This window comes from Aulostomus chinensis, chromosome 21 (assembly GCF_037954235.1).
Source record: "Aulostomus chinensis isolate RoL2024-O1b breed Wild chromosome 21, RoL_Achi_v1.0, whole genome shotgun sequence".
NCBI lineage: Eukaryota > Metazoa > Chordata > Actinopteri > Syngnathiformes > Aulostomidae > Aulostomus > Aulostomus chinensis.
In genome coordinates, this window is record NC_141340.1 from 4476315 (window position 1) to 4500293 (window position 23979).

The 23979-nt window shown below is 45.5% G+C and overlaps 2 protein-coding genes across 3 annotated transcripts; both read left to right on the forward strand.

The window, feature by feature from the left end:
- Positions 1–8176: 8176 nt before the first annotated feature.
- Positions 8177–16591, forward strand: anxa13 (annexin A13). 2 transcript variants are annotated; one of them, XM_086191646.1, is made up of 11 exons: positions 8177–8340; positions 9926–10001; positions 10241–10335; positions 10430–10597; positions 10689–10722; positions 12776–12855; positions 13051–13119; positions 13200–13301; positions 13424–13499; positions 13799–13911; positions 14696–16591. In XM_086191646.1, the coding sequence occupies exons 1-11, from the start codon at positions 8326–8328 to the stop codon at positions 14813–14815; spliced, it is 948 nt and encodes a 315-aa protein (XP_086047772.1). In that variant the 5' UTR covers positions 8177–8325; the 3' UTR covers positions 14816–16591. The 2 variants fall into 2 exon arrangements, with proteins under 2 accessions (XP_086047772.1, XP_086047771.1); XM_086191645.1 differs by having other exon boundaries at positions 10427–10597; positions 14696–16590.
- Positions 16592–17689: 1098 nt separating this feature from the next.
- On the forward strand, positions 17690–22932 carry LOC147241403 (uncharacterized). Its single transcript, XM_086191539.1, has 5 exons — positions 17690–17832; positions 20241–20458; positions 21399–21611; positions 21693–21899; positions 22077–22932. The coding sequence occupies exons 2-5, from the start codon at positions 20251–20253 to the stop codon at positions 22454–22456; spliced, it is 1008 nt and encodes a 335-aa protein (XP_086047665.1). The 5' UTR covers positions 17690–17832; positions 20241–20250; the 3' UTR covers positions 22457–22932.
- Positions 22933–23979: the final 1047 nt, after the last annotated feature.

Below are 23979 nucleotides of genomic sequence, written 5' to 3' on the forward strand. Positions count from 1 at the left end.
GAGGAGGAGGAGGAGGAGGAGGAGATGAGAGGAAGCTGATCACTTGGCACAAGGCAGCCTGCTCTGTCACTGACTCATCTGTGTTTATGGCGGGGGGGCGTGGGGGGGTGGAACCAGTGACTTGGGAGGAGTGGGAGAAGTGGGAGGGGGGGGACGCGCTACTGAGGACATCTCATGTGTCGTGGTGGACTGATGACTCACAAAGAAGGGTTGCGTGCGTGCATGGGGCGGACAAACACCGGCAGATGCACACATGTGGAAACACACACACACGCTGTCCAACATAATTACAAGTGTACAAGTGCAGAAGTGTGTTTCTAATGGTAGTGTACGTTCCAGCCTGCCACGCCTCGCTGTCACTTCCTGCTGTACGCAGCAGCTCAGCCAAACTCTGCTCAGGTGTTTTCCTGCTCCACAGCTGAAGTCCCCGTCCCCCAATGCCCCCCAGTGCAGTGTCGAGTGCCCAGGGTGAAGCTGGAGACGTCACCCTCATGTTTATATGTTTCTGGATGATTTTAGTGAAAAAAAACCCTCATATATCGCAATCCCAGACCAGAAATGGCCTCCTCCATTTCATTTGAATATTTTAATGTAAAACACCACTGTTACTACTTTCTAATGGCTTCCATGTCATGTGACCCAGGGACTTTGAATCAGCATCAGGGGCACCCCGGTGGTGCATCGGTTGAGCGTGTACCGTGTAAGACAAGGCCGTGCAGGGAACCGGGGTCGATTCTGGCGTGGGACCATGACATCCCCCCTCTCCCTCCCCCCTTTCCTGTCATTTCTTCACAATCTACTATCTAACGAAGCATTAAAATGCAAAATAAATAAATAAATCAGTACAGACACGATGTGCTCAGCTGTAGCGAACGCTGCAGGGGCGAAAGGTCAAGGCCCTGAGCTGGAGATGGGAATGAAGACCAGAAACAGAGAACGCCAGATGGTTAAAGTCAGCGATGAGGAGTCGGTGAACATCTGCACACCAGGAGGACGTCTCTGGACCTTAGACCATCTTTGAACTTCCATATTGGCTCAAGAACACAAGACACTGAAACCTCTTGAATCAGTCCTCCCCCCTCAACTGGTTCAGGATTTCATCTGATTTTTTTTCTTTTTTTCCAGGAAGTCGTCGTTTGAAGTGTAGGCACCTCCGTCCTCCACCCTCTGGTCCGGACTCCTCCCCCGCTCCCCCCGTCCTCAATGGGGGCATCATCACTAGAAGAGCCCCAGGTGATGCTGGCGTCCGTGACTCACCCAGCCTCGGTTACGCTCCACCTCCTCCACCTCCACAACTGGAAGGCAGGCAGCGCGTTTACATGTACGCAAGTCAGCGCTCGGGCGCGCGCGCACGCTCACGCTCAATTACGTATTCATGCGTGAGATAACGAATAGGTCATCCTGTGAGAAATGTCAGACCCCCCGTCATTAAACGTCCCCCCAACGGCTGACAAACCCCGCCTCATCAGAACCCTGAAGCCGGTGCCGGCGTGTTCCTGGGGCTGGATCAGCTTTTAGCACCTTCTGACGCATCTGCGCCACTGACAGGCTGACGTCATTCAACCACACGTTAGCCTGCTGCTGCCGCCGCTGCTCAGATTAAAAATCTCACCTCTTGGTGGTGGAGGATGTCAGGGTAGAGCGGGATTATCCCGGGTCTCCTCCTGTGGCTTCCTGCAGGTTTATAGGACCCCCTACCCCTCTTAGTTTAAACAAGAGTATGAAACATTCTGGGGGGTCAAAGTGAGGTTTGGGGACCCTTTTAGGTCTCCGGAAAATGGGGAACAGTTTAGTTTCCCTATTGAGGGCAGGCTCAGAAGCTCCACTGTCATGTGACCTGGAGACCCCACATCCAGATATCAGGACCAGACTGGGGGTGGGGGGCAAAAATCCCTGATTTATCGATTTTATGTGAATTCTTATGTTTCTTATACTCATAAATCTTATTTTAAATACAAAAAAAACACATCAAATTTGCCTTAAAGTTGAATTAAAAAGGTAATGACAGGAATTGATGTGGGGTCTCTGGGTTCTCCTGATGGAGATACGGGGGGGGGGGGTCAACTTTAGATTAAGTTCAATAAATAAAAAACAAGCTGTAAAATCATATAAATGATGATGAGTGGCGGCAGAGACCAGACGGACGAGCGGGGGCGGATCCACCCTGAGAAAACAGAGCCCCGTCCAACCTTTAATGGCTTTAACTCCAAATTATTATTTTTTTTAAATGAGCTCAAATATTGACAGTCAGCGTTATTAATGTCACTGAAAGCTCAGATGTCAATGCACTTCAGCTCACCCATAACCGGGGGGGGGGGGGGGGGGGGTCAGATATTAATGAGCTTAGCAACATCAAATGTTTTACTGCCATTGTCCTGAGTGACGGTGCGAGCGCTGATTATCTGAACTCAACTCCAGATGTGCCAGGAGGGCCAATGAAACACCATCCGCTCTCTCCCTTCCACAAAAAAAAAGTAAAAAATGACCAAAACCTTCCCCCAAAATGATGAGTTCTCCGTGGCTGCAGCTCCGTCTTCACGCGGCTGCGATTAAATGCTGGGGAAGCGATGACATCTCACCCAATTAGGGAGGAACTTCAGCCCCTGTGAGCTGAGAGGAGCCCATTTCCCTGAGAAATTCCTTGTCTTGCTCCTGTCAGAAAATATTCTCTCTCTCTCTCTCTCTCTCTCTCTCTCTCTCACACACACACACACACTCCAGCAGCTTTGAATGTCTGGGTTTTAGTTGGAGGAGGTGTGTGACCTGTGTTGTTGCTCTTGTTGCTCTCTCTCTCTCTGTCTCACTCTCTCTCTCTCTCGTTTGCTGATGCTGCATTTGTTTAACATAAAAACGATGCACCTTTACAGGAAACGCAGGTCAGCATTCCCGGGAAGGTCTGCCTGCAGTTTTTAGCAAATAATAAATGATTAGAGGAGAGGGGAACAACGAGGGGATAAATTACAGACGGTGACAACAACACAAACACGAGGGAATCTGTCCCCCAGCCAGGTAACGCCTCCATCAACCACAACCCCACCGTTCCATACTAAAATTAATAACTCTGTAATAATAAACTGTCCATTCTGTCGTTAATCCCATCAATATCATGTTTGTCTTTGGAGGAATTTAAGGTTGGGAATGTCTCAGAAGTACAGTGGAACGTAGTGAAGCAGTCCCCTATGTGGCCTCCCAGCTAGAGGGTTGCTGGTTTGAATCCCTGTGTTGCCGTAGGCGCAAGTGAGGAGTCGTGCAATGTGAGGCCTGACAAGATGTTTGGGGTGGAAATCCACAACCCACAGAGTCGCTGAGCCGCCAAGCCCCGCCCCCCCGCCCCCCGCCCCCCCCCCCCCCCCCAAGCATTGATATATGAGTGTTTTCATGGCTCATCGCCCAAGTGATGATGAGGATGAGCCTGGAAATAATTGTGTTTATGCAAAAGTGGAGTCATAAAAAAAAAAAATTTGAAAAAAGCCTTCAGTGTTGAGAGGACACAGGCAGGTCCACTCCTCTCATAATCCAGTTTGTTTGGATTTCAGGTGCCAAAAACGGCCTTTTTGACTCGCCATTACCACTCGGTCTTTCGCACAGCCGCACTCATGCCGAGCAGCACAAAGCCCAAGGCCAGGATGCTGGTGAGTCACCGTCGTATCAACGTCTGTGAGCGAGGGCCAAGTGAGCATTCATTCACTAAAAAAAAGAAGAAAAAAAAGAAAAACAATAGGCTTTCATTTGACGTCATCTTTCACTCAAATCACTCAATTATTGCAATTTCCAGTAGGTGAGCGCGCTTCATCTCCACCAGCTCCGCCTCCAGGCGGCTGATGATGCCAGCGAGGTGGCCTCTCTCAGGGGCCAGTGAGGGATCATTCACACTGTGCTAGTCCTTCACTTATTCACGCTTGAAATATGTGAATCATGCTGTGTGATGGTGGACGCGCGGCAGTACTCAACACTCACAAGGTATAATAAAATGAGGCATTACATAAGGCAAGATACTGGAAGCTAAGATGTGACAGGAGAAATCCAAGGAAGCCTGCAAGTGTGAGTGTGATACGAGCCAACGGCTACACAGGAGAATTCAGCTAACATGTATGTACCTGATGGTGGGGGGGACACCACATGCTAACTCCACACTAAAAGGACCTGGCGCCAGCGCGAACTCCCCAACCGCTGAGCCGTTTCACTACTACACAAGCCCACAAATGTCATCGCCCTGTTAGAACTGGCGCAGCAACTGACTTCAAGCAAATACCAGTGCAGGCCACCGGGGCCAGTTTGGTTTTCCTCTCCCAGGTAGCGTGGGGGCCAAAGCGGATACACTAGTGAGGCTACAGGCTAAGCTAAAGGCTACGTCGCAAATGCTACTTCTTGCAAACATACGATCCCTTTATGTCACTGCCTGCTTCCAGACAAATCACACGCCATCAAATTGGTTCTGAGGTTATTATTTCAACACCTCTTTAAATCCAGATGCGCTGGCAGTCGCTGCTCCAACCATGACGGCCTTGGGGAGACCTGCCCTCACACCTCCACTCAGAGGAAGCCTGGGTGAAGTACTGAACCAGAGGAGCGCGTGTTTACGCTCACAGAGAACGTGAGTCATCCAGTTAGTACAACTCGAGTGGGCTTCACTATAGTGGGAGGTAAATGGATAACTCTGCTTCTCATGGAGAGGCTTATTTTCTTTCAGTGGAGGAGACAGTCTGGGTTACCAAATAGATTTATTGATATATTTCACGGGAGAGAAACGGAGCTCCATCTGACTCGAGGCAACGCAGCTAAGGTTTCAAATTCAGACTGGCTCAGGTTCCAGGTTCTCATTTGCTTTGGTTCGATTCTAACACACAACAAATCATGACGTAAGTGCACATTGACTAAAACATATGAGGTGAGGCAAATGCATTCTTCTTTCTACATTGAATTGTTTTACTTGATTTTAATGCATTTATGGGTATCATTTTGCAGCATGTGAACTACATGCTCCTTCTTTTTCTTGAAATATTCATTATTTTTCTATTGTCAATAAATCCCATAAAAAGACCCCAACTAATTTCCTGCTGCCCCTTTTCTCTCCTCCGACGCTCTACTTTCTCTCCCTCAAATCCCTTACATGACGGAAAATGTTTTGTTTTGGGTTGGGTTTTTTCTTTCAAAAAAAGGTCACAAATGTTTTTCACATGTAATTCTATGTATTTTCTATGTATTTTCTTTGCATCAGAGTATTTATGTAGCTGAGGTTGAACCAACATAAAGTGTCAGTATTCAGGGTAATAAAACAGTGGGGCTGTTTCAGTTGTTTTGGGTGTTTGTGTGATTTGTAGGTAGTGAAAAATATCTACCCTGTCTTTGAAGGATAAATTGTAGTAAGAATTTTTAAACACTAGATGGTAGTGTTGATCTATGCTTGCCGTATTCGCACACCAACAAGTTGCAGCCAAATTCATGTTCTTCGAGGAAAAGCTTGAGTGTCAGAAGGGAACTGTAATTAGGGACCGTATTTTATAAACCAGAGAAGTTCTCCTCTGCTCAGAAAATCCACGTGGTACATGTTAAGATACTACATTCTGTTTTTTCTGACTCCATCTAGTGGACAAAATGAAGAACTGCCACCAGGGCTTAGTGGGACTGCTAGGATTTTTTTTTTCCCCCTAGAAACAGGAAAATGATCTTAACCTTGCAGTGTTTCATGCAACAAAAGAGTCATGTGCAGCTGCCCAAGTTGGTCTGTAAGGTTTCATGTAATCCAAGGAGGCAGCAACAACAAGTTTGATTAATGGAGCGTTTCCATCCTGCCCCGTGGAAGCAGAACAACTGGTCATATAAAACTTTGTGCGGTGTTCTGAGACCAGCGTTTCTATTTACTTTTGCTCCAAGACAAATTCCAATCTACACTTAAATCAATACACCAGGCTTTTGCTGCCTCCTGTTGCTGCCCAGAAATGTTTGTGCGAGTAAAATTCCAACCTGACCTCCTTCATCGCATCAGTCTTGCAACAGCTGAAACTGAACCGTCTGTCTGTAGATATTAACAGCTGGAGCTGGTCAAAACAAACTCTGTTTGAGGTCACAACACGAGTGTGGGTCTGCAGCCAGCATGACTTTGCAGCCTGTTTCCCCGGCCGGTGCTTCTGAATGCGGTCTTTGTTTCCCCCACAGAGCTGTGATGAGGCTGCAGCAGGACCCACTTCCACCACCTGTGACACCAAGACAATGACTTCCCCAAACAGAGACGGATGTGAGCAGCCCAGCTTTGGTGGAAAGAAAACACGAGAAGACGAAAACGAACGCAAAATACAAATAAATCTATGCTGAAAAGCGCGAATGAATTTTTTGAATACAAAGACAAGTGAATGCATTGTTAGGAGGAAAAATCGTACAGACTGACGTCATTTGATCCATGAAGGTGCTGCAAACAGGCAACCAGAGGTCATTTACAATAACGGAATAAAGCATATTTTATTATTCATATTTGTAATTATAACGTGTAACTTTTGTCAGAGTAAACTGCATCTTGGGTGTTTGTTTGTTTTTTTGAGACGCAACAGTTGCGTATTTTCTCAAAATGGTCTTGCAGAACTGCTCGCTACCAACTTGCTAACTGGCTCACTAACTAGCTTACCAACTGCTTTGCTTGCTGCTGCGTTGCCTGTTGATACCAAACCCTGGGATGGAAATTAGCATATTATTTAACAAGCTGCTCTTGTTAACAACAGAGTTGGTTTTAGAGGTTTCTTATGAATCAGAGAGGGATAATAACAAGCCTGTTTTCATAAAATAGTTTTGTAAAGGTGCTTAGCTACCTCACTAACTTGCAACTAGCATACTAACTAGTTTGCTAACGTATTTTTTCTGCATTTCTTCTTCTAGTACTTCTTCCTACAGTATGTTCACATCTTGTATTTCCCAATGAGGTTTGTTAATGTACCCTGTCTCCATCAAATAAACAAAGAACTAAATGAACTAACTAGCTAACTAGCTTATTAACTAGCTTGCTACACCTTGGTCATGTTTTACAGTTACTCAAACCGGGCTTGTGTCTCCTAACGATGAAACACGACCAGGCTACTCGCCGGTGCTGTGAGTGTTCAGCAAGCTAGTTAATAAGCTGGATAGACTTAGACTTTCTTTATTTGTCTCGTCTTGATTTTTGTCACAAATGAAGCAAGCTAGTTCATTTAGTAAAAAAGAAAAGAAAAAAAGAGTAAAATAAAAAGTTGGGGCAGCAAAGTTATGTTGTCCTTGCTTGATCTCCACAACACTCTTCAGGTGATTTTATATGTTGAAGAGGGATGACTCATGTCTTGTAACTGCATTTGTTAGCATGATATTTTAAGTGTTCAGGTATTTCATTTTAATGGCTACAGGCCTTTATTGTGAAGGGCAACGGCAGCTGACGCCTCAGCGGGATGCAAATGGGGGGGGTAGTTATAACAGACTGACATAATTACTGCTGCTACAATGGAGCTTTTGGTTTATTTCGCAGTCGTACAATAAAGTAACTGTCAAACAAATAACTTTTTTCTAGTTTTCGAAGGAGTCAGAGAAGAGAACGCTCCATCCTGGAAGGTCAAAGGTCGTGGTAAAGCAAGGCTTAAGAAAAACAGACATTTACAGCTACGGGCGTTTGCGTTGATGGGAGAACTTCACCAGGCTGCGTTAAACCTTTTAAACAACTATGGAATTTTTATGAAAAAAAAACAACCAACTATATTAAAAAGCTTGAACTTATTTATCAAAGTCAACTAGGAGTCATTATTCATGTTGTCTGAATGAACTGCAACTTTTTACACGCTCAAATCTCAAATTAAACTGCCCCGCTGCTGAAAAGTCCTCTAAAAGTTAAAAGTAGGCAGCAAATGTGAAAGACTGCTTTAGAAAATGCTCAGTTGTTTCCACCACTGCCCTAAAATGTCCCTTCAGAATTAAACGCCACATGGATGCGGTTACACGTGAGAGCCTTGTTCAACAATTCACCTTCACAATCAAAACTGAGACATAAACCCTGACGTGATTGTGACGTAGGCAGCCCTCTTGATACCCCTTTGTCAAAACTAAGACAAAGAAACATCCCCACGCTGCATTACTCGCATTACTCAAACTTTTAATCCGATACCGCGTAAAACACACGTGTCGAACCCTCAGTGTGGGATTGCGGGGGCCCAACTGGGCGTTTAAATGGTTAACCCGGCGGTGTGACGTCACGCTCACACTGGTTTCAGCTGCTTCGGGCCGCAGTTTGACCAGGGACGCCTGAACAACTCCAAACTAGTAGCTGACTTTCCTCAGCGGATCAGCAGCCGCCGGCGGACAAACACCCGGAGAGCCATGGGCAACTGTCAAGTAGGTGCAGGGATCCGAAGCTTTTATGAGGGGAAGGCGCTGATCCGAACCCTCCAGTCCGGCCAGTGGCGTTTCTGATTGATTAATGGGATCGTTTCTGGTTCTGATCCAACCGATCATCCGTGGCTACTGATCCCCAATCAAGCACTGAATGTACGAATCTTTTTCTTTTTTTTTTTGCGTGATGGATCAGGCCGTTTATGGACTGTATCCTTGCGCGCAAACGATGACGCTGCGTTTCTGTTATTGTCGTTTTTTGTTATTTAGTTTTATTTCTGTTGTTTTATTACGGTTTGAATTAGCTTAATTTAGTGGTTCGGCAAGTGTTCACGCTAACGTGTGACGGGCGCGAGCCAGTACCGGTCCCACGCGGAGGAAATCGGGCCACTCCCCTGCGGAATTCATCAGGGCTCCGTTAGATGTGCGCGGATGAATGAGGAGTCGGTGCAGCGGTGGGGGAGGGAGAGCCCCCTGCTCCCTTGACGTTTATGCTCCTGATCTTTTTTTTTTTTTTTTTTTTTTTTTTTTACGAATATTCGATGTTTGGAGCTGGAATTCAATAAAAATGACCTTTTTTTTCTTCTTTTTTTTTTTTTTAATGAATTACAACCCCACTTGATGACGTAACAGACCCGTGAACCTCAGGAGGGTTCATCATCACCCCGCCTCCCGAGTCCATTTACACATAAAAAAATTATAAACCTGTGACAAAACTACATTTTAGTACCTTTATTAAATTAATATTCACCCAAAGTTCTCTGAATCTTAACTGAACTGTGTAAACTCTTAATATGCAGGTGTTCGTTAAGAAAATCCTTAAAGTTTCCCTTTTTTAAATAATTTTTCTGGATTTATTTTATTCCTCAGAAGCGTCTCCAGTCCTGGACTTTGCAGGGTGACCAGGGTTCATAGGGGGAGTCCCAACCTGCAGTGTTGGAAAGCAGTGTTTACTCTTGAGGATTTAATGCGATGCTAATTCTTCCACCCCAGCGCTTGTAGGAGGGGTTTATGGTGACGTTCTACCTTTTGTGGGATTCAGAACTTGAACTGTAACTGCTGCTCGTTTATGTACGAAGCAAAAGTGACGTTTAGTTTGAATTTGTAACCGGAACGTCATTGTCAATGGGTGTCTGGATGAAAACATTCGATGTTTGGGGTCTTAAAATGTCAGAAAGCGGTGGGAAACGTTGTGCAGGTTCCTAAATCCCAAAATGACAACTTGTAGTTGTAGATTCAGATTAAGACTCTCCTCCAGAATCACTCATGGATCCACCAGCTCACCACTTCAGTCCTGCTTGAATCCTCCACCCGGCGCGCCGGTGGAGCCTGAACCACACATTGGCCTCATTCATGGTGCCCCCACCCCCTCCCCAAGTTTGTTTAGAGACTTTGGGCCTTGAATTCCTCAGCTGAAGCAGCATTGTGTCAGCATCCTCCCCTCCCCCAAATTCCCAGCTGCCGTGCCGCGATCATGATTCCTCCCCGTGGTTCATCCAAACAATGATGGGATCAGAAAGTTGCGGCGAGCTTTTTCAATTAACGCGACCTTCACCTCACCAACGCCGCTCTGTCCTTCTCCCTCCAGCCCACCATCTATCCCTACGAGGAGTTCGATGTGATGGCCGACATCAAGGCCATACGCAAAGCCTGCAAAGGGCTGGGTAAGTTTGGGAAGGTTTGTTTATGAATTCCACAAACGTAGTAAAAGTACACATTTACTCAAGTAGAAGTACTGACACTCGCGTCAAAAGGGTTAATAAAAAGTAATGATTCAGCCTGTTCTGTCCAGTAGAGGAGACCTGAAATCTTCTTGATCAAATTGTCTTGATCCTGGAATGAAGTATTTGTACTTTGTTGCTTCCCGTCTTCGTGTGTCATGAGAGTCTTGTATTTTCTTCAGGCACTGACGAGCAGGCCATCATCGACATCCTGGCCAACCGCTGTTCATTTCAGCGTCAGGAAATCAAACAGGCCTATTTTGACAAGTACGACGACGTGAGTACCTGCGTAGTATTCTCGTCTCGGTAGTACCATTCCTGATTAGATATCTCAGTGTACTCCAGTGTCCGCCCCGTGACTGTCGCAGGAGCTGGTGGATGTGTTGAAGAGCGAGCTGTCGGGGAACTTTGAGAAGGCCATCCTCGCCATGCTGGACCCGCCGGTGATTTACGCCGTGAAGGAGCTGAGGAAAGCCATGAAGGGGGCGGGCACCGACGAGGACGTCCTGGTGGAGATCCTCTGCACCGCCACCAACGCTGTAACTGACACCAGTTGTCTGTGTCCCAGTAAAAGCTGTACCAGCTGTAGTACCTTCACTACATACCAACCGTATCTACCTCTTTCCACAGGACATTGCAATGTTCAAGGAATGCTACTTTCAAGGTGAGATGAGCAAACTAGAAAACTTCCCCTTGCTCACCACTGGGAGGTGCTAGAGAACACTCACTTACTGTACATTGGGTTGCTGTACATCAGGTGAAGACAACCGGATGTCAAATATTTGTCAGGCTTACATCCTGTAACCAACAGGTGGCGCTACAACTTGAATTCGGCTTGTTTTGTTCCCAGGCTGGGAACTTCAGTAGGCTACTACTTAGCTGTACTTAGTACCGCTGTTAAAAAAAAAAAAAAAAAAACACAAAAGAAAGACATTTCTGTTTGCCAGCAGGTGGCGCTATGACAAACCTGGCCCGGAATGTAGTGAATTCTCCCTCGGCCCTTCGATTCCAGAATCCCGCAAGCAGTTGTTTTAAATGACTTTAATGGAAAGTTGCACACTTCCCCTCCTACTTCCACGAGCTCATTAGCTCTTAGCTTCAGTAGCCCATGTACACTCTTTCAGAGCCGTTAGTCATGTTCCATTCCGTCAGGCTGGGTTTAGTCAAAGCCCATGTGACAGTAACTTCCTGTTCGTGATGAGATCAGAGCTGACTGTGTTTGCCAACATCTTCTTTATTTAGTTTCTCAGGGAGCAACTTCCTCTCCTCAGATTAACATCCTTTGACCTTCTGGATCGTTTTAATGACCGGGTGTCAATAAATCATTGACGTGACAAGACGTTATTAAGACCAACCTTTGGTTTCCCACGTGGAGAAAAGGCTCTTTGTTAAGTCCTCAAGCTGTTGCATCACACCGTCGCGTCATCAGCCATTAAGCACTAATACATTATTTACCCCCCCCCCCCCACTTAGCCATTAGCCACCATGAGCAAAGCTGTGTAGAGTAACTGAATGTTCACACGTCTCTCTAAACTAGCGCAGACGAGAAAACGCTCGGACGCAATCCGCCGCGAGCGCTCTGGCTTGTATGACCCCAGTTGTTGTCCCCGCCTCAAAGTGTTTCACGCTTGTCTTCGCCCTTTCGCCGTTCACGTAAATTAGAAAACGGTTTCTCTGAGTCCTGTGAACCGTTACGCATTTTCTGGTTTGAGCTGCAGGGGTGACGTGTCTTTTTTTGCTGTGGTGTGAATTTTTGTGATTAAATATTAAAAACAAAGGCAGTTTTTGGGGGCGGCGCGGCTCAGTGGTAGAGTGGCCATCTAGCAAGCGAAGGGTCGCTGGTTCGATCCTCACTTCCCCCCAGTGACCATGTCCAAGTGTCCTTGAGCAAGACACTGAACCCCTAATTGCTCCTGATGGACCTGCAACGGACTGGTGACCCGTCCAGGGTGAACCCCGCCTCTCGGCCAGTGTCAGCTGGGATAGGCTCCACCCCATGACCTTAACATATGAGCAGTATAGAAAATGGACGGATGGATGGAATGCAGTTTTTAGAAGTACAACGTTGTGAATGCACTTTGAAATACAAACGTGCAGTTCAACCTGACACAGGAGAGACTTTCCCCAAAATGAGACGTAGGACACAAAAGTTTCAGAACTCATTCCTGCAACTGCCCAGGAGCTTGAGACCATCGCTGTTTCAGTGCTGGTTTATTTCTCATGTCGTTGCTCTTGCAGCCATACTGGATTATCGACTTAGGGAATTTTAAAATACCTCCTAAACTTCGATGGATCGGTTGCACATTGCCGTCTGCTGTTCGGCAAAGTGGCGCGATGCATTTGAGAAATTATTTTATCTGAGATGTTCAGTTCCCTGTGGCGGCCATATTGGGTTTTTATAATACTTATTATAAAATCGCCAACATCTTTGGTGTGATCCGCTGAGTCTACTAGGCCCCGTCATTTTACTGTCTCACCAGTGGAGGCAGGGGGCTGTGAGGTTGATACCCCACCAGTCGTGGGCAACTGACCATCTAGATGACACGTCTTCTCGTAGCCTCGTTAAACGATTCAGCACCAGACAATCACTGAGTCAAAGGGAGGTGGTTGAGCCATAAAACTGGAATAAAACAGAATGCATGCAGGCGTCTCGGTGTCAGTCTGACTTTCTAAGCTTGTATCTGTGTTTTTACGTGTCAACTCTTCTTCCGTCCCAGTGCATGAACGGGATCTCGAGGCAGACATCGAGGGAGATACGAGCGGGGACGTGAGAAACCTGCTCACTGCTCTTCTGCAGGTGAGCCGCCTGGAGTTGCTGCTCCGCTTGTGTGTCGGATTTCCTGCCGTCTGCCATCCGACTGAAATGGATCTGTCTGGCTGCGTCCAGTTCTGTCCTATAAACAAACTGGCAGCGTTCCACTACGCCTCTCGTCAGTAGAACTGATCCGCCTGCTTGTGTCAGACCTGAACACGTACTCCCTTCTCCTACCAGGGCAACAGAGACGAGAGCTACGTCGTGGATGAGGATCTGGCCGAACAAGACGCCACCGCTCTCTTTGAGGTATTTTCTCACTTTTTAAATAAGGTTTTATTATCAAAGATTATTAAAATCCAATATAATATTTGTCACACGTGCTGCAGGCTGGGGAGGGACGTTTTGGAACGGATGAGTCGACCTTCAGCTACATTTTGGCCTCCAGGAACTACTTGCAGCTCCAGGCCACCTTCAAGATATATGAGCAGGTTGGTGGATGTCATAAATGTTAATAGCCTGTGTGATACTGCGTATCAGTTGATGTGGCTGCCTGGGACGTGACATCATGCATATCCTCATCCCTGCTAATGGATGCCTTTTCTCTCTGCAGCTGTCTGGAACTGAAATCCTGGACGCGATTGACAATGAGACGTCCGGCACGCTGAAGAAATGCTACATCGCTCTTGGTTCGTATCAGATACGCAGAGTTTGAGATGTAGTGTGAAGGCTGAAATACACTCTGTGTGTGTGTGTGTGTGTGGGGGGGGGGGGGGTGATGGAGTTTGTAGCCCAGGACCCCCTAAAATAATGCTTCCAGAGACTTTTAACCCCCATGATCCTAGAAAGTGTTTAAAGCACACACGCACATGCATGCTTACATCCAAGTGTATTGTATCCTGGTGTATTTTAAGTGTAAGAATGATGTTCTGGTGAGACAACACATCAAGAGTTCACATCAAACCTTTCCTTGCCCCCCCCCCACCAGTGAGAGTTGCTAAGAACCCTCAGCTCTACTTCGCCAGACGTCTCAACAAGGCCATGAAAGGAGCCGGAACTGACGAGGACACACTCATCCGCATCATCGTGTGTCGCTCCGAGGTGACAAACTCACTTTGACCAGTTTAAAGTTCAGGAAGCGGCTGAAGTTTGCGGCAGTTGTCATACAGACACTGATGCCACTACTGCACGCCGACACGTGGTTGTTGCGCCTGTCCTTTTATAAATGGACGTAGATTCAGAAACATTTACTGAAATTTGAGGAACAACATTAATATTCACTTGTTCCAAAAACACAATTAACACAAAAACACATCAGACATCAGAGGTTTGATGTACAGGCGGGAGGACATTCCCCAGGTTCAATGCATCATTCGTAATTCCTTCTTTGTTTGTGGAGACCTTTGCCACAATCCCCCAACGTGGAGGAAATGAGTTTGTGGGGACGGACGTCTCAGGACGGCTCTGCACATTCCTGCTCCGTCTCAGTACTGAGCCACTTACACAGGGTGATTTTGAATGAAATTATTTCTTAACACATCATTATCATGATTATTATTATTATTATTGTTACTATTTTTTTGACCTTCTAACATAATATTTTTTCTATTCTTGTCCTTGTTTTTAGTGTTCTCTGCGCTTGTGAATACGATTAGAAACACACACATCAGCTCTCTCGGTGATAAATTGATGAATCAGACCAGGATTCGTTTTGTCCTCAGGTTTTTCCACTGAAGTATTGTTAATTCATAACGCTTGAACGCATGGTGTAACTTAAGCAGGTAAAGACGTGAGATGGTATCCGTACGTGCCACCACAGCACCCAGAGACGCTTTCAGGCATGACGCGTTCTAATGTGTTCTGTTCTCATGTTGTCTACCTCCAGTACGACCTGGAGACCATCAAAGACATGTACCTGGAGAAGTACGACGTCTCCCTGAAGGACGCGCTGAGGGACGAGTGCAGCGGAGACTTTAAACGCCTCCTGCTGGCGATCTGCCACTGATCATGTGAGCGGCGAAGACAGAAGGTTCCGCTGTCTAACGACTAACGCAACTCTCCTCCAGATTCTCGTGTAGGAAGCAGGAGGCTGACATATTTAACCTCAAACGCACTGTGAAGTCGAGTGGCGCTCAGTTTTTAACTTTTGTTCACAATGACATGAAAACCTGCCGGATATGAAGTCTTTGAATCAGATTCTGAGTCCATTTTTACAATCTTTTTAAAGCATTCACAAAGTGGACAGTCATGCTTTTAGTCCCCGTTGACAAATTTATACATTTCCAACTTAAGTGGAGTCACACTGATGCAGTTTGTAAAGCGCGTCATGTGATCAGGTGGATAATCATTTTGTTTGACATGTCCAGTGGCAGATGGATACTACTGGATGCTGCTTATGTCTCCTAGTGGTCACTCATAGTATTGCAATCAAAGGGAAAAAAAAAAAACCTCAAGAGCTAAAATGTGTTCCCCTGACAGCGTTATTTAAAAAAAAAAAACAAGTAAAATTGTAGACACAACACCTCAGACTGCAAACCAAAAAAAATCCTCTGATATTATGACTTTTTAAACCACGATCATTTGATATTTTATAAAAGTCTCCAGGAATGTAAAAATTTCAGAGCCTTCAGGCTGTGGTTCACATCAAGTTCCTGGGCAGAATTGGAGAAGCAATAATGCAGATGTAGTTTGGGTGGAGTAACGTGGAGGAGAAACAGGATATTAAAAACCCTCCTTGGCCTCGGCGGCAGGAGAACTGTTTTCGGTGGGAGGAAGTCGTCAGCTTTAATCCATCCCTGCAGACGTCGGCTTTGACCTGACTTGGTCCTGCTCCTGCTTCATAGACTCAGCTATTGACACGCTGCTGTATTTACCGTCACAAACCTTTAATTTGACACGAGAGCTGAGAACTCCTCAACATGGGTACGCTAAGTTTAGCGTTGGGCGAGAATTCTCTCTCAAAATTATCACAAATTCAATCGTTCTGACCCCCATCAATCATTTTAACCCAAACACATGAGAAAAATAAGCTTCAAAATTACATAAGTCAGTAGTTTTGGAACAAACCCGTTTCTCTCCATTTTATTGAAATAAAAGTCCAATTGGAATTAAAAGTCAGTAGAGAATTACAAGAGGTTTAAGAAAAAGTTCATGCGATAATTGAAAAATCCCTAAAGAGGGGCCCGAAAAGTGACATTAAGATGTTAAATTATTAAAATCTCAATAAAATGAAGAAAATAGGGATGCTGGGATTGTGCTCTCAGTGAGCGCGCATTTCAGTTGGTGTTCAAAGATATTTCAAGCATTCAAAACGTCCAGGACTTTCATCAAAATTGACTCATGAGTTTTGATATTTTGCTGTTCTGCTTGTCTGGAGAAAACAAAAAACAAAAAAACCCCACAAATGGCATTTTTAATTTACAGTATGTTGCTTTTTTACTTGGATCAGAAAGACTTGACACCTGCACCTCGCCTTGCTATATATTTTTATATTTTATGACTAACAGTTAGAGAGTTTAATATATCTAATGTAACTGAGTTTACTGAGTTTAATTGGCCAGAGAGTATATAAGTTAAAGGTCGTGACCGTCTATGTCACTTTCATGTGTGTTTCTCCACATGGCAGCTGAGATTCCTTCAAATTACCACTGTTGTAAACGTTTTGCTACACACTGATCGGATGACATCAACAATGACATCACTTTAATCATGTGACTAATGTTTTTGCCTCGGTGTAGCCAAAGAGCTGTAGTTAACAGAAAATAAAGTTGTCTGTGACATCACCCCGGCTGCTTGTCTGTTCTCCATCATCATCAGAATGAGTAAAAATCCACTGATGTTCTCTCAGAAAATCTTTTGGTAACTTAAGAGTTGTGGAACATGTACTGTAGTTCTCATGGGACCGCAGATTAATCAGTTTTCTGTTTGTAAACGATTGTTAAAGCATGGTGATGCAGTTGTCATGGCAACACATCACTCTTACATTTTGATCCCCATGGCAACCTTATTAAAAAATTAGTATAAGAAGTGCATCGTGAGTGTGTGGAGCTGTCTGCCACCTTGGAGAGGACCACGCCCACTCCAAGACTGTCCTTCCCTCTTATGTCGCCTTCACGAACCCCTGGGAGAACAATCTTGTAAGAACCCGGCAGAGTCAGAGAACATGTGAAGTCCACTTGTCCATTGCAAATATTCATTATTACAGCAACATTATTTATTTTTTCTTCAAGTTTTATTTAATTATTTTACAATTTCCTTTAGTTTTTAGAGTGAAACTGACTTTTTTTTACAGCAGCACATAGAGGACTAAAACCCTACATTACAACAGAAATAATCAACAAAAAAGAAAGAACAGAAAGCAGCAAAGCAGAAAGTTGAAATGAACGAGATGTTAAGTCATTAAAGAACAATTTCTGTGCCTGTCTGCGTGCGACGGAAGGTTTTGCTGCAATATGACAAGGAATTCTCCTTCTAAATTTATAGAAATTCCCTTTGTCCATCCAAAAGGCATCACCCATTAACGCCCGTGACTCTGCTGCTCAAACTCTGATCCATCTTTTCAGTACATACATCATCATAATTTTAATCAATGTATTAAATTCACAAAGTGCTTTAAAGGCCTCTCAAAAGTACCTGATTTTTGAAGTTTTTAAAATTTGTATTTGTATTTGTATTGTAATTAACATGAACAAAATTAAGGTGTTAATATGTGACAGTAAAAGCAGTAAAGTAACACATGTAAACTACGTCAAAAAAAAAAAACAACCCGAACTCCATCCTTTAATGTAAACTTAACAAATCCGAGTTTTCGCGGGTCCCATGAAGGCACCGTCGTCTTGAAGCGGCGTCAGGGCTCTCAAGCCCCGCCCCCTCCCTCAGACATGCCTGCTGGAGTGTCGTCTTTCCTCCACTTGTCTCTTGTTTATATTTGTGAAAAAACGGCACATTTCACGCAAAAGTGAGCCCGCTGCCCACGGCCACACTCACGCAGGAACATTTCCACCTCAGCTGGACTCCTTGAAGGTTCGTTGTCCCTCGTCTTTCTCTTCTTTATTGCTCCTGCCTCCTGTTTTACTGGTAATTACAGTCATTAGCATCCATCTTGGTACAAGCTAATTAAAACCACTGCAGGAACAGATGGATTGCTCTTTGTTGGCTGCAATGCAGAATGGTTCACCTCTGTTAGTTTTATAGGGTAGATGTCTCTTATGCCGAGCTAAATATACTGATCCATAAATTCTTTATCTGCTAAAACGCAGTGATATTGTTGGAATATGTCAAAAAAAAGGAGGACGCATCAGCTTATTTATTTATTACTTGTGTAAATAAAATGTATTTACATCCTGGTGATTAAGTTAATAGTAAGTAGACATCATTCATCAGTGCTTGCTTGTGTTTGGGTGCTGCAGCGTGTCAGAGTGGAACCCATCAATCATAAACTCCATGGCAACAATAAGTGATGTTCACTTCCTGCTCCAATAACAAGTACTTCCTGTCATCAGTCCTGGTGTCTTAACGTCTGTAATGCCCTGTTGTGGTTACACTTTATGATAATCTCCACAGTTTGTGCTCAGGTAATGATTACCTCCAAGATTAGTTCATAATTAACCCTGATTACTGATCAGCCCCCCCCCAACAGCAGAGTCTAGCGAGGCGTGTGTGTGTGTGTGTGTGTGTGTGTGTGTGTGTGTGTGTGTGTGTGTGTTTGTGGCTCAGGCTGCTTTACTCTGACAAAATTGTGATTCCTTTGACTGGTGTCCCAGTTACAGTATGATTTGCAGTATCAGTGGGAACGTTAACTTTGTCACCGTTGTTGTCATTTTCATTGAGAACCCCGTTAAAGTGATGCCAACGTTACTTCTGTAGGCGATTGTTGAAGACGGTGAAAGAAAAAGAAGATCACTTTAGTTTCCAGAAACCAATGTTCCATGTAGATGAGCTGATCCGGACTGAGGGAACCAGCTAGCAGCTTTCGACCAGCAGGTTGTTGTTATTGCAGCCTGCAACAATCCACCACCTGTTTCACACCTCCAAGTCTTGTAAATTACTCCTGTGCTTGTCTGCACCCGCCGCCGCCTCCACCTCTGAGGTGAGATCCAGCTGAAGTTCTGCGGGAGAAAGTCTCAGCTGCACGAGCCGGAAAACTTTTAACAGTTAGGTAATGCTTAGTTAACCCTTAGTTAACAGTTAACTCAAGCATCTATTAATCATTTACTAACGGCGTTTACGGGCGACAGCAAAGTTAGATGATTTCTGGGTTGCTGGGGGGGGGTGAAGTCTTTTGAAGGGTTACATTTTTCCCGCTTTACATCAAGAGCTACAATCAGCATTAATAAATGGGTAATTATGCATTAAGTAATTCAGCACTCTTACATGTAACTGGGCATGAACTAAGGGTTAATGATGTTCTGCAGTGTTACAGGAGAGTGGCAGCAGCTCCGCAAAGGACGTGCGTTTCATTTTGTTTGTGAAACTGGATGGATGGGACTGGATGGATGGGTTGCAGTTACGCATTAGTGTATATTTGTTTAAGTTTACTTTGTCACGTTAAATGTTAAAAAAAAGTAACCACTCCAGTGTTAGAGGTCGTCTTATTGAAGGGAATTGTTAGTCAGTTTACCGAGGGTTTTTTTTGGTTTTGCGGGACGACTCCAGGATATTTGTAGATGGACTTTATCAACTCACATGGAAATTCTTGATGTAAAACAATGGCGTACGGTTGACAAAAATCAAAGAATTTCCTAATTAACGACATTCTGTCTGAAAAATCAGGTTTATTATAGGTGATGCATCATAGAGGTCCTAATTCCCTGCTTTAAATGGCACAAACTCCTGAGAGACCTCCTCAGTTCAGTCGCTCAGCCAAAACTCACAGACTGTTTATTCCCATTCACCGAGCACCCCCACCCCGGCCCCCACCCCCCGAACTGGGCTAATTGATGTATGAATATCTGGTGTATCATTAACATGCGGCCCTGGTTTAATGATCAGGTCACTTTGAATTCTCTTGGAGCATCAAACACTGAAGTAAAACAACTGATGCAGCAGTGTGTGTGTGTGTGTGTTGGGGGGGGGGGTGTCAGATAATCATTAACCAACCGCGTGAACTGATGGCTCACGCACCTGATGATGTCACGGAAAAGGAATGTTCAGTGTAGCCGAGGAAGATTCAGTTTTAACCTGCTAAAGACTGAAGTACAGCGATCGTGCTGACACCTCCGTTCTCCTTCGGTCGGTGTTTAGATATTCAGAAGTTGCCGGTAATTCACGTGGATTTATTATTCAAGTATTAAACGCCTTCATTAATGCTTTTCAGTGCAGAAATTCATCCATGAATTCATGTAAATCAGTGCACTAAACCAACATTAGTCCTCACTGAGAGGATGAAGTAGCTCCATGACTCCCATCCCTCCCCCCTGGTCCCTCCCCAGGTCTGTGGAGATGTCGTCAGTGTGGCAGCAGGAGCCGTCAGCTTACTCCCCCTGCATCGAGATCGACTCCAGCTCGGTGAGGACCAAAGAGCGGCTCGGTTCTCCGGCCTGGCTGAAGCAGGAGCAGGACGACCTCCGCATCATCAAGTGGGACAGTTTCCAGACAGGAACTTCGGCTGATGCTGTTCAAGACAATACACCCAGCAGCGCCATGTCTGGTACGTTATTCCACTGGGGGGCGGTATTACCTGCTCCGTGGGGGTTATGAAACAAACAAGGCTAGCCGGGCTTTCCAACCGAGCTTCTTTATTTATTAATGTGTGTTTCATGAGAACCAGGGGTTGAGGAATCCTGGTGTTCATCCTCCTGGGAAGGTACTTCCTAATCAGAAGAGGAAACGCTGCATGGTGACATATTTCTGACTGAAACGGGAGAGTAAAGTGGAAAGGAATTTGACCAGAATGCTGAAAAGTGGGCGTATCCGTGTCATAATTTAATGTCAGGAGAAGCCCAACCCACTTTCTTTAACAGGGATCAGTTCAAGCCAGCAGGCCTGTAACCAGGGTATTTTGAGGAAAGAGGTTGCTAACGGTCAAAGACACACTGATGTACCATTTTTGCTATAAATATAATATTTTGTTTCAGACGAAGAAACCTGAATTGAGTACTCAGTCAAATATATTGAAATAGTATTTGAAATATATTTGTGTTGACTTGTTGACGAGCAGAAACGTGCGGGTCATATAATATTAGCCACATATGTACGGTATTAGTTAGCATCTTTAGTTTTGTCGTCGTCGTGTGCGCAGAAACAACACTGGTACGATGGCTGCTGGCGTACGCTGCTGTCCCCCTCCTTGTGTGTGAATGGAAACCGAAAGAAGCTCGTGAAAGTTTGTAGTTCTTGAAGAACCTCCACAGGCCTTCGTTCCTCTCGGGAAGATTCCTGGAAGTGTCTGGTTGGAGAGTGCCATATTCTCCCTGTGACGGACAGGTTGTGCCGTCCCAGTATAGATTATCTAGCATAATTCTGAACATATTTCTCCAGTGGGCCTGGTTTGAGTCTATGAGGAGCTCCAGCAGCAGGTCACAGGTTCAAGCTTATTCCCGTCAGCTGGTCTGGTGTTAAGAACTCCTCTCCTTCCTGTCGTTCTCCAGCTGCGTCACACTTGGAGTCCCTCCCTCCCAAGGTGCTGCTGACAATCACCAAGCTGCAGTGCATGTTGGAGAGCAAACAGGAGCGCATCACCGCCCTGGAGAGGCAGGTGGAGGATCTGATGCAGGACCGCAAGTTCCTGAGGAGCCAGATCGAGAACCTCACAAGCAATCGCTCCATGCCCACCTTCGCGTCCCCCAGTCCAGTGGCTGAAGGTCAGATCCTGGCGAGACCATGTTTAACATCACAGTACTAACATTTGCTGGAGGCTGACGCTCATGTCATCTACCACACAGCTCCTAAAGCCAGTAAGGTGCAGCACCAAGAAAACAAATCTCGGAAAAGAGAAAGAGCTTCCTCCAGCTCGTCCGCCAGCAGCGACAGTGGCTCCGAAGTGTCCGAGTCATCCGAAGTGTCCGCAGCCTCCAGTGAACACAGAAGGAAGAAGCACCACAAGGACAAGAAGCGAGCAAAGAAAGGGAAAGATTACAGCAGGAAGAGAGGTAATAATCCTGGGAGAGCACAAGATCTGCCGCATGTGCCGAAGAATGAGTCAGTTAGTTTAGGATTGATTGGACATGTAGGCTTCTACTCTTCTTCTGTGGTGGACGCTAATGACTATTGTCTTTCTTCTGCTGTAATAAGTGTTTTTAATGAGAATATTAATGTCTTCCCACCAGCCACCGGTGTGCAGTACGTCATCCACCGCTACAAACAAGTCCTCTCCGCTTTCATCAAGAAGAACAGCATGAGCGAAGCTTTCCGCCATCTCGGAATCGACCGGAACACCATCGCCAACACAGCATCCATCGCTGAGCTCCACCTGGCCGCCAAAGACATGGTCCCCTTGGTGGGCATGTTTCGACAAGGAGAAGAGACACTGGTCAGCTACGCCCAAAGGTGCACCCTGGTCATCGACAGCGACGCCGACCTCTCCAGGAAAATCAATCAGATGAAAGCGAACGGAGAGCTTCTGCCCATCTCAGGGAAAAGACCCAGGCTGCTGCACTCTCACCTGCAGCAGCTGGGGGGCGCTGCAGACAGCATTCTAATAGGTTGAAGCTTTGAGAAGAGGTGAAACAACGTCTTCACAAGATTCTATTCTTTCTTCCCTTCTTTTCCCAACAATCTGAACTGCTGGATTACAGTGTTTTTATGTAGCATTTTCCATTAATTATTCTTTATTTCTAAAGGGGAACAGAATTCTTTTAGGTATATGCATTTTAATATCTACAGATACACTACCAGGATGTATATTTTGTATTTGATATTCATAATAATTTACAACTGCCTTCAGGAATATAAATTATTACTTTTTTATGATTTGGTAGGAGTGTAGTGTTATAAACACCCACAAGATGGCAGTGCTCACACATACCACCATATTTATGGATCTCTGTTCTCATCCTTTATTTCAAAATGGTGGATAGTCCATTTTACAGCTCATATTTGTTTTTACCGGAGGTGTGACTTTATGATTTCATGCTGTACTTGAACGCTGAGTGTATTAATGTTTCTGAACCGCCAACAGATAAAAAGATGAGAATGTTTGTCCAGACAGAGTTTGGTTCTGTTTGTCGGGTCAGGATAAGAGGCACATTCTCACGTGCCGAGAAGCATTTAAGCGCCGTCACATCAACAACCTCGGTCGAACGGTGTCAAGTGTATATTGCAGCAAATCGTTCTGCTCTCAAAGGCATCTTTTCTCTTGACCAGAAGAGTGAGCAGTTGTGTAGACTGATGGGGAGGCTGGCTGAGACATCCCTGGGCAATGCTAAGTGTCACCGCAAAGTGTTGCTGCCGTCTTCCCCCGCTGTTTGGTTTTCACATGAAGTGACAAATTACTCGTGCGGAGCCATTACGGAGGTCTCACCCAGGCTGTTTATCTTTGCACGGGACTCTGTCACTGTCACTCTCATTCACACAACAGCTATCTGTCCATCTTTCACTTCTTCCTGCCAGTCTGCCCCCCTCCCACCACCACCTCCACCTCCACCCTTCTCTGGTATGAACTCATTCAGTCATTTCTCATTATCTAGCAGCCTCATTGTTTCATAAATGATCATGGAGAGAAGCTGGTGTAGAACCCGTCCTCGCCCAGCAGAGGCGCCGCTGAGCTCAGCCCGAGGGGACAGGTGAATGCTGGTCGCCTGAGTGGCGTGACGTCGGAGCGGGTGGGCGTATCTCTGCCAGCATTCATCTCTTCATACCTCCGGAGGCAAACAAATGTCAGTTCTGCTCTCTTTATCGCTGCTGCAAGATGTGCTGCTTTTCTGCAAAGCCTGAAATACACACATGCAGTGTTTTCTAATGTGAATAGATGGTCGGTCAGCTTGTCCATGAAAAGGCGGCGCATGCAGCCTCCACCTGCTCATACTCCAGCATGGGTGGCAGCTGTGAATTTGGAGCTAATGACTCGGGGTGATGGAGCTCAGAGCTGAAGATGGAGATAGGATGTGGGCCTAATCGAGCCTCAAGCAGTCCCTCCTCCTCCCCCGACCTCTCTGACTGGTCTGGGGCCAGCTGGGACTCCATTTTGTGTCACTCTCTTGGTTGCAGGTGCCATGTCACCGCGTGGGCTTC

What these genes read in the sequence shown, in the direction of transcription:
- anxa13 (XM_086191645.1), top strand. An exon ending in CAAAGCCTGCAAAGGGCTGG is followed by an intron (nt 10,002 to 10,240) that starts GTAAGTTTGGGA and finishes TATTTTCTTCAG; the next exon opens with GCACTGACGAGCAGGCCATC. An exon ending in CCTTCAAGATATATGAGCAG is followed by an intron (nt 13,302 to 13,423) that starts GTTGGTGGATGT and finishes TTCTCTCTGCAG; the next exon opens with CTGTCTGGAACTGAAATCCT.
- LOC147241403 (XM_086191539.1), top strand. Translation starts at nt 20,251, where the DNA reads ATGTCGTCAGTGTGGCAGCAGGAGCCGTCAGCTTACTCCCCCTGCATC. An exon ending in ACCCAGCAGCGCCATGTCTG is followed by an intron (nt 20,459 to 21,398) that starts GTACGTTATTCC and finishes GTCGTTCTCCAG; the next exon opens with CTGCGTCACACTTGGAGTCC. An exon ending in CCCCAGTCCAGTGGCTGAAG is followed by an intron (nt 21,612 to 21,692) that starts GTCAGATCCTGG and finishes TCTACCACACAG; the next exon opens with CTCCTAAAGCCAGTAAGGTG.